This window comes from Anastrepha obliqua, chromosome 2 (assembly GCF_027943255.1).
Source record: "Anastrepha obliqua isolate idAnaObli1 chromosome 2, idAnaObli1_1.0, whole genome shotgun sequence".
NCBI lineage: Eukaryota > Metazoa > Arthropoda > Insecta > Diptera > Tephritidae > Anastrepha > Anastrepha obliqua.
The window spans coordinates 75,547,812-75,563,324 of NC_072893.1; the positions used below are offsets into that span (position 1 = coordinate 75,547,812).

Sequence of the window (15,513 nt, forward strand, 5' to 3'; positions counted from 1 at the left end):
AATTGTTAAAAGTGTGACGGAGCAACGCATACCAAGTAAAAAACGTATGTAGTGAAAGGATAAGTAGAGCTAAGCGAAGCATGGTTGAGTCTGAATAGTTTGAGATGCCACAGCCTTACGAGGGGTGGGCAAGGTATGTATGAAATGTAGTTTATGAACTTTAACTGTTGCCAATTGGCGACGAAAGAAAGACAATGAAAATATTGCCATGTGCTGCGCCACATTTATCTCAGGTGGATAAGCTGAACTGAGCTGAGCTGAACTGAGAGTTGTGAATTGCACTTCCTTTGGGTGGAGAGCGCACATACGGTATGTATGTATTTATGTATGAATGCAAGGAGGTAACAGAGAATAAAATGTGTGCATACGTGGTCAATGCTTCACGTTCAACTGCATTCTTTTCGGATGAAGCACTCATGCTGCATTTAAATAAAACATTTAAAGCTAGATGGTGCTGAGAATGGCGAATGAATCCGGTTGAGAGAAAAATATATGGGCGAGGCGAAACACAGGAGAAGATTCATGACTGCAGCCAATAACCGGTTGAAACATATGTATGCATGTGTGTGTATATAAATACGTGGGCATGAATACAGCTGAAAATATGGTCACATCATCTCCCAAATAAATTTGCATCCCCATGCACATGAGATATACTTTCAGGATCTTACTTATCCGGATAATTTACCTTCCCGCATTGTACTGATTCTTAATTTTCATATTAAATCTCTTAAAACGACAATGACATAGCAACGGAGAGTGGAATGAAAGCATTTCCAGCTACAAAGTATACGAGTATATGAAAATTCATATGCTAAGGTAGACAAACTGTCAACCGCCATCCACATCAACATACCTACCTATCTACCGTAAGTAACATATCCGAAGTATTGTGCCGCACAATTTGTGTGACAAAGCGAAAATGTGCTTAAGTGACAGTCAAGCAAATAAAATGAGTGCAACGAAGTGTGAGTAACATTATATGGTAATTTCGTGGCCACGTGTATGCGGGTGAATCTATCTCATTATGTATGAAAATGTAGCCATGTGATTTTGTGGGGCGTACCATAGTGACTTGTGCTTTCTTTACGAGCTACTTGTAGGCAATTTTCGGAGTAAGTTCCTATTGGATAGTTTTAGTGGCTATGAGTGGAGGAAGAGTAGCAATTTTGTGCACATTTTCAGGTATATTCATGTGGCACTGTATAACTATGGCAATTAATTATTAATTAATGAGCAGATGGCGTTGTGGTGCTGTTTTCACAGGAGAGTGCCCATAAAGCGCGCAAAAAAAGTTGGAAGATGAAGTAAAATGAAAATAACTTATGGGGAATTTAATTGCTTAATAAATATTAATTTTTATGTGTATACCTTTCGATTTTATGCCAAAAACTTTAATTATATCTTATGTTGAAAAAGTGTACGGAATAAGAAAATTATTTTGAGTGGTGGAAACCTTTCATTTGATCGTCATGCGCTCCACTGCTTGTCTGTTTGTATATCGCAGCTGTGTAGTTCTTAAGTGTCAATTATGATTGACGTACGACGCCATTTGCAAAAATCAACTACCTTCCGATAGGGTGAATAATTTTGCACCACCTTGAATACGAGGTGTGTTCGATATAAAAGGCGAAGTTTCAAAATTCGTGGGCTACGGACATTCGACTTTCGATTATTATTTTCTTTTAGCAACATAGCAGTTTTAGTTTGTTTGTGAGAGGCACAAATAAGACAAGTGTTTTGCGTGTTCGGTGATTTTATGCTATCATTTCTGGGCTCTCTTGGACTCTTCCATTGGGACGATTGGGCTTTGGTTTCGATGTCATAACCATATACCCATGATTCGTCACCCTTTAAACAAATCTGCATCATCGTTGACGTCATTCAACAATTCCTGGGCGATGCTCATCAGACGTTATTTTTGGTCAAAATTCAGCAATTTTGGAACGAGCTTCACGAACACGCTTCATGCTCAAAATTTCCGAAAAAATTAATTTGCTCTGGCAAATATAAATTGTGATAATAATAAATCACCTAAATTGTATGCAATATTCTTTTATGGTTAGAAATATTGCTCACCTCATAAAAGTAATACGCTAATACGAAGGACCTAATAACAAAGACGTTGGGTTTTTAAATGTATGTAAGGACGACATGTAAGCGGCCGCCGTTGCCGAATGGTGCAACAAGTTTTTTCCTCTTTTAGTGGTTGCTTCTCAGCAGATAATGGAATGTCTCCGAATGAATTTCTGTAATGAAAAAACTTCTCACAAAAAACATTTGTCGTCCGGAGTCGGCGTCTCCCTTTGTGGAACAACATCAAGACGCACACCACAAAGAGGTGAAGAACCTCGATCAAACCCCCAACAAAGGGTGTAATTCAAAGTATACACTTATATATTACTAAGAAAAGTTCATACTATCGGACTACTATCAAATCTTTTGATATTACGCTCATCTGGGCACTTGACCCCAGTGAAATTGTAGAAAACTGCCGGGCAGATGAGCCAGCTATTTCGCGGCTGTGAGGTTGTTTCCCTGCGGAATGCGAGGATTGGGATCTCCTTGACAACCTGTGGTCTGCTCCTGGTAATTACACCATGTGAACACGTACACACATTTTTAATGTCAGAAGATCCTTCTGACCACATGGTTCTAAAGCTAACAAAGCCTTGGCTCTCAAATTGTGGAAGCGCGCTTACAGAACATTGTCCCGAGGTATGCTTGCTGTGAGACTCGACATTACTTTGAGGATCAGCTGTATGGTGAAATCAGCTCAACAGTTTATTCTTAACTGCCCTGCTTTCACGCAGCTAAATTTTAGGTATCTTGGCTCTCACTTCCTTGCTGTGCCTGCTGATATATCAGGCCCGGGTATTAGCCACTTGATGATTTTCATCAGCGTAGTCATCATTTGGACGCCATCTAGAAATCAACCGCGCACCCCCTTTTTCTACTCTCTCCTATTTTCTCCCTATTTTTGTCCCTCTGTAATTGTACCACAAAAGAGGAATTTGATTTTTTTTCGTCCAAGTGGGCACTCTAAAGTAACCTAACTCAGAAAAATTTTGTGGTATTCACTCTTCGAAAAGCTTTTACTTATCATCAATCAGTAGGGCTCACCCGATTCATTTCAAAGGATGTGTGAGCTGATGATGCCGCTCAATTATTAAAATCCCCACCAAATAGTCTAGTTTTATGGGCATGAATTTAGGGTCAGAGTATCTCGTGCAAAGTGTTATCGCCTCGAAGTGGACAATTTTGCTGGTTTTCATTTGTATTTATCGAAGCGAGCTTTAGCGCTAAATATGATTTTTGTTTTGGCAAAATTTAGGCCAACATTTAATTGTTGTTAGACTCAATCACTAACCACCCGGTGGGGTCTGTTATGTTAAGTTCTTGGGTTAGTTTGATTTTATACAGCTGCAGCCTCAATTCCTAAGAAATTTAGTGCCTCCGGGCTTCTTTTACATTTTAAAACCAGCAAAATGGTGCAGGCTTACTAATAATTAATGATTTTTTGCTCAAGATACAGACCTTCACCATTGTAAATCGGTCTCTCAGTACGAAAATCTACATAATTTTTTTTATAACGTAGTCTTCGAGATGTCGCCAAACAACGATTTTGGATTAAAGAAGAAAAGGTAAATCAAACTAATTTGTAATACTGCAAAATTAATTACAAAGGCAAGTATTTTTTGCATCGGGGACAAACAATTTATTCATTATGACACCCCTATGTGAAGCCCGGTCAAACCGACACACCTACAGTAGCTCCAAGCGAAACTCGTACATCCACCTAGATATTTGGTTTTACATTAAATAGGGGAGCTTATATTGCAATAAAACGTAATTGGTTTTGTTTAATTGGTGTACTTGGTAGTGCATTAAACGGCAAAAGCAAAATTTGAAATGCTCCCTTATTTATTAAAATAAAAACAAATTATTTATCAAGTGGCCATTTTCAACGCAAAAGTCAAACTCATGCAGTGTTAATTGATCAGACAACAAAAATTGCTTCGGGAAATTTCTGAAATTGTAAATCGAAGCCGATCCACCGTACAGTACCTCATAAAACGGTACAAAACAGATAGAAGAGTTAAAAATAAACTAAAAGTTGCAAAATAACAAAATTTTCTCTCCGAGTGATGAATAATATATTTTACGGCAAGTCAAAAAGGATCCATTTTTAGGTGCACCGAAATTCGCAACAATTGCCGAAAACGATTTGGGGGAAAAATGTTGCCCACAGACAATTAGAAATATACTCAGTAAGGCTAATATCAAGGGCAGAAAAGCAAGGCATAAACCATATATCAACGAACGTAATCGTAAAGCAAGAAGAAGCGATTTGCCAAGAAACATCAATCAAAAGATTTCTCATTTTGGCGGAACGTGCTATGCACTGATGAAAGAAACTTCAACCTTTTTGGTTCAGATGGCAGATCCTATATATGGAGAATATCAAATGAAGCGTTACTTGCCAAAAATATGAACCCTACAGGAAAGCACGGTGGTGGTTCAGTAATGGTGTGGCGTTCATTTTCTACATCTGGGCCGGGAGAATTGCAGGGTATTATGAATCAGGCTGTGTATCTTAACATTTTAAAAGAAAAATTGCCTCTTTGTAAAGAAAAACTTGGTCTAGGGGAAGATTTGTATTTTTATCAGGACAATGGTCCGAAGCATAAGCATGGTTGCTATATAATAGCGCGCATATCTTAGATACACCAGTTCAGATTTAAACCCCATTGAGAACTGTGGAGCTATATCAATGGGAAAGTTCGGCAGCATAACATAAGTTCAAAGCATGACATGAAGGGAGTCCTTCAAGACAAATGGCAAAAAATTGAGCCCAGCTTTTGTGGAAAACTTGTTAAAAGTATGCCAAGTAGATTACAAATGGTTATCAGAAACAAAGGCGCGCATACGAAATATTAATATTTACATTAACTTTACTTTTATATAATGCACGCGTTTATCATTGAATTACATGAATTTTATTTTTTCACCTCACTTAAAATGTAATTGAATTAAAAATTTGGGTTTAATTATTTTTTTCTTGATTGATATCACTGTAGTAATAAAATGTGCAATAACTTTTTTGAACCGTTTTTTTACTTATGATTTATGAAAATAATTTTTTTTTGAACTGTACGAGTTTCGCTTGGGGCTATTGTAAGTCCTCCGAAGCCGAATATCCGTGGTTCGAAGCTGATGCCGTGTATTTGGTTAAATGAGAATGGTATGCAAACATTAATGGGGAACGACACCGACAACTCATTAGACTAAATCGAGCAGCGAGCTTCTGCAAGGGGCGACCAAACCCGAGTCATTGATTTCCCATCATGATAATGCTTGGCTGTATGCTACGTAACCCGCTAAAACCAATCTTAAAAATAGCGGACGGCAAGTCTTACTTCACCCTCAGTTCAGCCCGGATATTGTCCCTTCTGACTACCATTTGTTTCGATCAATGCAGAATGCTATGCCCTGATATGCTTCACTCTAGTTGATGATATCGAAAATTGGATCGATGCGTGTTTGCGCACACTCAAAGATGAGAAAAAATTGTAGTTTTGGCAGAAACAACTTTGTATAAAATACTCGTACATTGTAAAAACTTTTTAAATATGGACTCAAAGCTAGAAAAAAATTTCTAAAATATAGTTGTACATTCATTGAACTTTGTACATAATATTTAATAACAAATGCAAGTGTATAAATTATCATTTTGGCAAATACATATGTATGTATGTATGTATGTGCATGTGAATTGTTTTTTAAATTCTTCCACCATTGCTACTTTGTTAGTGTTAACGTTTTTGTGCATGCAACCCGGCAATTAATATCCAACTCACTACAGTGAAATCGAAAAGTATAACGCCATTTTCAAACAAAAGCATATAAATACAAAAATTTGTGCAGAACAAGACGCAACTACTGCTTACAAATAATAGAACGTGCGAATGAATGAATGGAAAGTATGGATGTGCAGGTATAGTATTATGATAAATAGCTTTTAGCGCCCATACCAAAGCGAAAATCCTTGCGGCGATAGCCAGTACTCATGCTAGAATGCGATGATGATGCTCTTACACGCTGGATAATACGCGGTTGTGCTAGACGCTTGAAGCGTTGCAACAAACTGCGCACGTACCCTTGCGATGACCATGATTTACACTTTTCAACAAAATGCACCGCAATTGTATTCGGTCGATTATTATTAGCTGTAGACATGCGCCGTACACTATGCCTTGAATTAGTAGTGGAAGTTGTAGTAGTTGCGGTTTCTTTGAGTGGTGGTGGTAGTAAGCCTTTATCATGATTATCCATTGCAGCTACCGTTGAGAATATCGAACGGAATTATTAGTTTGTTCGAGCATTTAGTATGAGGAAAATATATTTGGAAATTATTTGTTAGTTAATTTTTATTTTTTGTTTTCGATTTTTCCCACACGAATATATGCAAGATGTTAACGAGGAAGAAAGAGAAGAGAGAGCACATGAGTGAAATATGAAATATCTGTATGAGTATATGGGAAAGCATGAAAAGCATTTCGTGTTGGACAAACATATTATACTACATATATATATGTATATATGTACATTTTTATGTACAGAATGAGAATGAGTTGTGGATGTATTGATGTTTCTTAGATGTAGATATGTATGTATGAGTACTCAATGCACCACAAATTGAACTCTTATTATTAAAGATATTTCACTGGCTTTGAATGTACTTACATTTTACACGCAACCAAGTGTAGGCGCTCTTTTCACCTGCCTCATTGCTGGCGAGGCATTGAAACATGGCTGCATCTTCTAGGGTAAGTTTCTTAATGATCAGTGAATTATCCTCCTGAAGTGTGTATCTGAAAAAGCAATTTGTGAAATACAATTACCCGCCTACATATAAAAGCTATACAGGATGGTCCATATAGTAGTATTAGTCCATAGTAATATTATCAAAAAAAAGCCCAATCATTTTCGGTATATTATTGGTTTATTCGAAAGAGCAAGGCGGCCGCCTTGGTGCAGGACTACCATTCGGAATTCAGAGAGAGAACGTAGGTTCGAATCTCGGCAAAATTAAGAAAAAAAAAGTTTTTTCTAATAGCGGTCGCCCCTCGGCAGGGAAGAGCAAACCTCCGAGTGTATTTCTGACATGAAAAAGCTCCTCATAAAACATATCTGCCATTCGGGATCGGCTTGAAACTGATCAAGATGCACGCCACAAATAGGAGGAGAACCTCGGCGAAATACTCAAAAAGGGTGTCCGCGCCAATTATCAGGTCAGTCCATAAGTTCGTGTGTTTTTTAAAGGTGGTTTTAAAATTAATAAAGAAGATTTAAAGTATTTATTAATCAATAATATATTTTTCCTCATTATTAACAATGTCTTCCCAACGTTTAGGCAAATTTTTATTTTCCTGCTCAAAAAAGTGTTTGTCCTTGGAGTCAAAATACGCTTCGATATCCCTTTCTATAGCTTCTTTTGAGGAGTAGTTCTTGTTACTCATATAGGATATAGGTATATATATAATATTGTGTATTCGAAAGAGCGAAAATTCCCATTGTTTATGAACTATGCTTTTATTCCTGTGTTAGCTTAGGCAAGCTTTGCAGTAGCGCATCCAGTTAACCTAGTTTTAATGGTTTGATGAATTGCTTGCATAACAAATTGAACGGCGTCGAATCGCATCTCCGAGGTGACCATTTAACATCGCCGAGATAGATGATAACACGATTACCGAATTTGGGGCACAAATTTGGGCTGTATGACATGACGAAACCAAAGATTGTCCAAGTTCATGTCTTCAATTTACGATCAGAAAAGATGTGTGTCATGCCTTTGTCACAATTATGGCCAATTATGCCACCGCTCCGAAATTTGCAATAAATTGGTAACCTCAGAGAAGGCATCGGCTTCCCAAGAATCACGTATATGTTTTCCAATCCTCAAATACGTGAGTTTTGCTTGTTAACATAGCCGTTGAAATGAAAATGAGTTTCGCCGGAAAAGGTGATTTTGACTTCCTTTAAATAAACGTATGTTGCCGAATACAACTGTAATTTGCAATACTTCTCAAAGTTGTGTGAGCGTTAAGTGATCCATTACGTTTACCGGAGATATGATGCTGATATTCTGATAAGATTTCAGCGGGGAAGAAAAAATATAATACTACTTATATATCGACTACCCTGTATACCGTTATTGCGGCTTCACTTAATGCACACAATGCACGTAGTCTACACTAAGTTTCAATTTATTTCTAACAGATGAGTTATTATTTTTACTATGCATTCTTACGTGCCCAGCGCTGCCTGTATCATTATTTATCTAAACTTATCTAAGTGCCTTTTTTTCTTTATTAAGTTGTATACACTGCCCTGTCACTTTTCCATACTCACTTTCCATCATTTGTATCGATGAGTTCGGCATTTTTGTACCACTTCATCACCGGCATTGGATCGCCCACCACGTCACATGGCAACGTCACCAGTGCACCAAATTCACCAAACGTTTCTGTGCGCATTTGTGTGAAAAAGGTGGGAGCTTCCAACACCTCCACTTTAGCGCTAACTGTTACTGTGTCATAGCCACCGCTACGTAGCCGCACCTGACATGTATACTCGCCCGAATGTGTTAAATTAGCAGCCAGCAGGGATAGCGAACGATTCCAAGGATCGTTGAGTGTGTGCGGCACACCAGCATTCTCAATGGGTATGCCATCCTTTAGCCACAGAGTCTCCAATTCATGCAGGGGTCGCGCATTCGCGATACATTCCAATACGGCCACCTGTTCGCCACGCTTCACTTTCATATCTTGCGGATGCACAACAATTTCAGGTGCTACCTCAACATACGGATCACCACTAACGTTCAATTGTATGAAAGCGCTATTCTCCTCCTTGCCCAACTGTGTGTTTATGGCACGAGCACGATATGCTTTGCGATCGTCCTCGTCTGCGCTGAGTATTATCAATTGATTCGATTTTGTTACGGCATATTTGATGTCATAGTTCAGCGGACCTTCAACCGTTTGCCACATCACTGAAGGTGGCGGTTGCGATTCGATAGGTGGTAAATCAAAAATGGCCGGATGACCTGACGTCACCGTGATATGGCCAAGTGTAGTGTTCTCGAAGATGCCCATATCTGAAATGGAAGGGAAAGAAAGAAATTGCCAGTAGTGAATAAAGTGAGGTATGACAGGGAAAAGTTCAGAAAATGAAGTTACTTGTAGCCGTGAAAACGATGTCAGCGGAATCGCTTAATTGGTGAGCGGATGTTGACTGACGGGATAAGACGAACAAGAAGTAAAAGTAGCAAGAGCAAAAGAAACATAAAAAACTAAACGCTGAGAAACGAGCTTCACTTTAATGGCACTAAATCAATTAAAGGTCGCCGTTTCCAAGAATTTTTTAAGGCGGTGAAACAGATTGTACTAGCAGACACATAAAAAGACGAAAGCCGTAAATGAAATACAATAAAGCAAGGGCTGCTTATATAATCAGTCTACCAGTTTATTTCTTCTCGTTGCATTCTAAATTGTCAACTTCAGCTGCCGCCAGCCTCACTCTCAAATCCATTTATGTGACATACAAACGAACAAACCTAAGAAGAGTGTACTATTAATATAAGTGTCATGTGGTTATCAAGACACCGATACCGACTTTCTTTAGTTTTTAAAAAGAAATATTTAGTTAAAGTAAGTACTCTGCCTAAAACTTAAATTTCGCAGTACCCTTTGACAATATTAATTACCAAATGTAGACATATACATATGTACAGTTATTATACAGTTTTTTTTAATATTTATAGTTAATCGTTAGAGCTCATTGTTCAGTCTTGGCTTTGATGATCTCTGTGCGCATAATAACTGGTAGAAAAAATTGTATTTACTTTCAGCACTAAGACCCAGACTATAATTTTCCAAAGATTCTTGTTCTGCTGAACGCGAATCTGATCTTAGAACAACCACAACCAGTCATATTTTCGATATAAGGTTTAGCCCTTTCCGTTCGCTAGTCTTCATAAAAGTCGGTGCCGCCATCGGCAGTATGTCATTAAGGGGAAAGGAAAAATTTTCCGGGATCAGTAGAAAGCTTTACCATTAAACACAATAAATCTATATTTTCTCATATCCTTATATTTGATTTAAATCACTAAGGGACAAATAAGCTAAATTTGCTTCAACTAGTTGGTACTCCTATCAGAGAAATTTGCCCATCGCAAAGGGAATGTACAAACTTAAATCGCTGAGCGAACTGCCTTGGACGAAAGTTTGCAGCCAAAGTACAAAAAACATTGCAGTATATGGCATTAGGTTGCACAGAACCAAACGAACAATAAAGTTTGTTTTATTTATTTTTAACTTTTGCACTCCCGCCGGTCGACTTAATCAGGTATTAGTGAAAATTTAATCAATTCTTCCTCGCAAACGTTAACTTGCACAAAAGATGGCGACTCATATTTTCACCTTTGATACGAGTTTCGTTAAAGTGCTGTTTTGACGATGATGTTCATAGTGATTAGCAATAAATCCACAAAAATTAATCTACCCGTTCACATATGGCAGGAAAATTTACACTCAGCTGTCAAAACTGTTGTGAAAGGTTTTTCTTAGGTCGATTTTTTTTTTTGGTCGAATATTTTAGTGTTTTTGGTTTGTTCAATTATTATTAACGATACGGAAAGAAAGCAAAAAGAAGCACTAGTTAATTTATTACTTTTTATAATACGCAGTAGCAGGACAAAGCGTGTATGGTCACATCGGCAGCAATTGAGAGTATATCAACTGTCTTTTATTAGTGAATATCATAATCGAAGCGTATTCGTGCATTTTTGGCGAGACACGGCGAGGTCTGGGTGGTAAACACACCTTCCAGCATCGACCAGTTTTTTAAGGAGTGCTTTAGTACGATCCATGTATCCTTTGCCTTTTTAAGTAACGAAGTCACGTCCATTGCAAAAACTGATACAACGTACAGGAAATATAATATATCCTTTTAGATAAAAGTATCGCGATCGCTTTACAAGCAATCCTTGGCTCCTTAACTGAATACAAGACGATCGGCAGACTGTTCGGAGTATCAAAAGGAAGCGTATGCAATGTTTTTTGTTCCACGGTCTGAGATAAGCTTGTTTGTAAATATCATATTTACATATACATATACTCACAAATATACGGCTGTGTTGGATTGACAATTCCATGCGCATGAATGGGAACGATGCTGCTTTGTTAACACAGTAAAACGATCATTCTCAGTAGACCTCCTGCACTTGCTATGAATAACTGGTGCAAATTCCCACAGAAGAGAGAAAATTTCTGGGTTTCAGCCCAAAGAGCTAAATATAGCTACAACCGTTTGCAGATCAGTCAACACAAGCAGAATAACCTTGACTTTAAAAGTATTTTTTACGGATAAACTCTATGCAGCTTTTCTGCCTGCCACCTTTTTTTGAGTTTTCCAGTCAGCTTATTATGAAAATACCACCTTTTGGCAGCATTCCTTATGCCGATTGTTGCGTACCTTGAAAATATTTTTAAGGCATAAATGCACTTGAGTGTTTACTCTTATTTGTGTAATGTTAGCCAATAACACTGTGTAGCAGCCATCAAAAGGCAAGAATGCGTTATTGCTAATAAAGAAAGAGAAAGAGCTTTAAAATATTGTACCACTTGTCCCTTAACGTCACGTCTTGGTCTTAGTTGATCTAAATTATTTGTAATAAACTTCATTTACTATTAATATTGTCTTTAAAGGTCTATAATAAAATTTAATGACGCATACTTTTCGTGAAATATTTTAACCTATAATTTCTTACTTTCGTGGGTCACTTTGGTCCTTAGTTTTAAAATTCTGAAAAGTATTAGGTTGGTAGTTTGATTACTGACTGCTCGAAAATGATGGACGGAATTGGTGCAGGGATTTATTGCGCAGGGTTGGACATCAGGCGGCCAATTAAGTTCCCTGCCCACTGTAGTATTTTTCGAGCAGAAGGCTTTGCGGTAGGAAAGGCTGCAGAAATAGCACTAGCAAAGACATCGAGCGATTCCAACATAAATATATACGTTGATAGTCAAGCGGCAATAAAGGCAATAAACTCATAAGAAATTTCATCTAAAGACGATCCTGAGACCACCCAAGCCATAGAGAAACTAGCCGCAGACAGACGTTTACACTTCTATTGGGCACCCGGACATAAGGGCATTGCAGGAAACGAAATTGTAGATGAGATTGCCAAAAGCGCTGTTTACATACAATTCGAACAAGAAAACGACATACCGAAACCTTTAAATACGGTATACAATGACATCGCTACGGACATGAAAACAAGGACAGACAGGAGTTGGAATAATCTAGCCTCTTGCAAAACCGCGAAAATCATGTGTACAGAGAATGCGGACAAATACGCCAGATTCGTACTAGCCTTGTCTAGAAAGGAAAGCAGAACTATCGTAGGCATACAAGATGGGAATTGCAAACAATGATAGCTGAAGATTTTTCAATGAACTAGAGGAGAGGGAAACGCTAGAACACCTTCTATGTTCTGGCCCTGCATTAGCTATAACCCGAATGAAATGTTTAGGAGCTCTACAATATGAGAGGGTAGAATGTCTCTCTGGGTTAGACTCGCAAAAGACGCAAGCTTATTACAAGAAGCCTACTACAAGCTCCTTTTGGACCACTAAGGATCAATAGGCCATGTGATGGCTTTCAGCCAGCCAGGTAAACCTAACCTAACCTATTATGCGCACAGAGATCATCAAAGCCAAAACTGGACAATGAACTATAGCGATTAACTATAAATATTAAAAAAAACATCAATAATATATATATATGGGACGTTCCATGTCAACCGGTACACTAGCCGGTCCAAAATTCTATGGGACCGATTTTGAAGTCCAAGGTCTCAAAATGATCGTCTGAATGTCCACTATTGAAAGCCGTCTGGCCCATTGAGAAATTCAATATGGCGTCCAAATTATGGCGTCTAAGCTGACTAAAAATTAGAGTTTATTTAAAATCTTGTGTGCTCCTAAGAAAACCAGGAGCAATGAAAAAAAAGTAATACTGATTCTTTATGTTCTTAGGGTCGCAGATTACGATTTCGGAAGCAGATTTCCAAAATTCAAAATGGCGGATCCAATATGGCGGCCGAAAATATTAATTCATTTCGATGTGTTTAAAATGTATTTCTAAGGGGTTTTTGGGGTCGCTGATTACGAATCTGAAGTCAGATTTTTTAAATTCAAAATGGCGGATCCAATATGGCGGTCAAAAATAAAAAAATTATTTCGATTTTTTTGAAACCTGTTTTAAAACGGTTTTTGGGGTCGCTGATTGCAATTCTAGAGTCATATTTCAAGAATTCAAAATAGCGGATCCAATATGGCGGCCAAAAGTAAATAACGTTATAAAATAAAAAAAAATAAAATAAAAAAATAAAAAAAATAAATAAAATAAAATAAAATTGGTGGTCCCAAAATTTGTTTTTATTTCATTGCTGTAATTGTACGTGTTTTGTTTTTCTCGTCTTAGCAATTGATTATTATTTTATTCTGCTACGTGAAATAAAGTTGATGCTGATATATGTATTCTTAAAACCTGATCAGGTTTTTAAATTGAGTTGGGTGGTTTTGATTAAATCTCTTCTCCTATTGGTATTTATAATTATGTCGACTTCTAAACTCGATTGTGATAAATTTAAAAATAAATCTCATGGTGATAGATGTGTGAATCCATTACAGGTTGATGGCCACGTTGGTAAAGGTCTGAGGAAAATTTCCAAAATATTGTTTGAAAAATTTCCAGACTTACCAATCAATGCAAAAATATGCAAAACCTGTAGAGCTATGTGCTTTAAAGAAATTGATTCTAGGGCTGAAGATACAGAATTTTCTGAAGAACTGAAAGACTCAGATATAGAGAAAGAAGTGAGCCCGAACAAGAAAAAATGTTTGTCTAGAGAAGATGAATCAGAAGTAATGTTGACTGGACTTAAAGAAAAATTTTCTAGTCTACCAGAAAATGATCCTCTTCGGTTGTCTATTCTTACAATAGCCCCTGATTGTTGGAAAATTCGGAAAATAAAAGAAGAGTTTAATACTTCTCATAGAATGGCTCAAGAATCCAAACAATTAAAACTGACTGCAGGAGTTTTGGGTACTCCACTTGAGAAAAAAGGTAAAATTTTACATGATAGTACTGCTATAGCAGTTAAAGCGTTTTATGAGAACGACATAAACAGTAGAATAATGGCAAATAAGAAAGACGTTGTAAAAGTAATAATTGATGGTCAAAAACAATATGTACAGAAACGATTGTTGCTTTGTGATATAAAGGTACTTCACAAACAGTTTAAAGAAAAGAATCCTGATATGCTTATTAGGTTGAGTAAATTTGCAGAATTAAGGCCAAAATGGTGTGTACTTGCTGGCTCAAGAGGAACACATAGCGTGTGTGTATGTGTGATTCATGAAACTTTTAAACTGATGTTCGAAGCTGTTGATTTTAAAAATTTGACGAAAGATTTACCGAATCCAGTAGAAGATTACAGTGATTGCTTGAAGTTTATTACGTGTGAAAACGCAACACCACTTTGCTATTTTAATGAATGTGAGAATTGTCCAAAAATTGAACATTTTTCTGATTACGTGATGAAAATTCTAACAGAGAACAATTTAACTCAAGTAATTTACAGCATATGGCAGTCTACCGATAGGTGCAATCTGAAAAAAGAATGTCTTTCTGCTGAAGATTATGTAGATGAATTATGTGGGCAATTGAAAAAATTATTGACCCATCATTTCGTTGCAAAAACTCAATCGGAATATTTATCAAATACGAAAAATAACCTAAATGAAGATGAAGTTTTAGTCCAATGCGATTATTCCGAAAATTATCCTTATGTTGTGCAAAATGCTGTTCAAGCATTTCATTACAACAATGATCAATGCACAGTGCACCCTGTTGTCGTCTACTACAGATCAGATAATGAAATTAAGCATCGCAGTTTTGTACTTTTATCTGACTCGACGACACACGATACAAGTGCGGTGTACATTATGCAAGAAATGGTTGTGCCAGAAATTAAGAAATTCTGTCCAAAAGTCAAAAGAATTATTTATGCTACTGATGGTACTAAACAACACTACAAAAATAAATTTCAAATGATGAATTTGATGCATCATGCAGAAGATTTTGGTATTGAAGCTGAGTGGTTTTGTCATGCATCTGCCCATGGCAAAGGTGCTTGTGATGGTGTTGGCGCTATCGTGAAGAGAGAAGCCACACGGGCTAGCCTGCAAGCTCAACCATCAGAAGCAATTTTAACTTCGCAAGGTTTATATAAATATGCGGAGACTAAATTCCCAAACATTAAATTCTTTCATTACGACAAAGCAATGCATTCTAAAATGCAAAAGAAACTTGCAAAAAGATTTTCAAAGGCACCAAGCGTCACGAAAATACAAAGTGGACATGCATTCATTCCTATAA

The 15,513-nt window shown here is 37.2% G+C and overlaps 1 protein-coding gene across 1 annotated transcript in view; it reads right to left on the reverse strand.

The window, feature by feature from the left end:
• Positions 1–6,006: 6,006 nt before the first annotated feature.
• LOC129238212 (protein sidekick-like) overlaps positions 6,007–15,513 on the reverse strand; it is a 79,677-nt gene continuing 70,170 nt past the window's right edge. Inside the window, exons 4-6 of the mRNA XM_054873254.1 lie at positions 8,416–9,163; positions 6,748–6,875; positions 6,007–6,341 (exon numbers count right to left, since the gene is read on the reverse strand). Coding sequence (XP_054729229.1) covers positions 6,007–6,341; positions 6,748–6,875; positions 8,416–9,163 — 1,211 coding nt within the window. The remainder of the gene's footprint in view (positions 6,342–6,747; positions 6,876–8,415; positions 9,164–15,513) is intronic.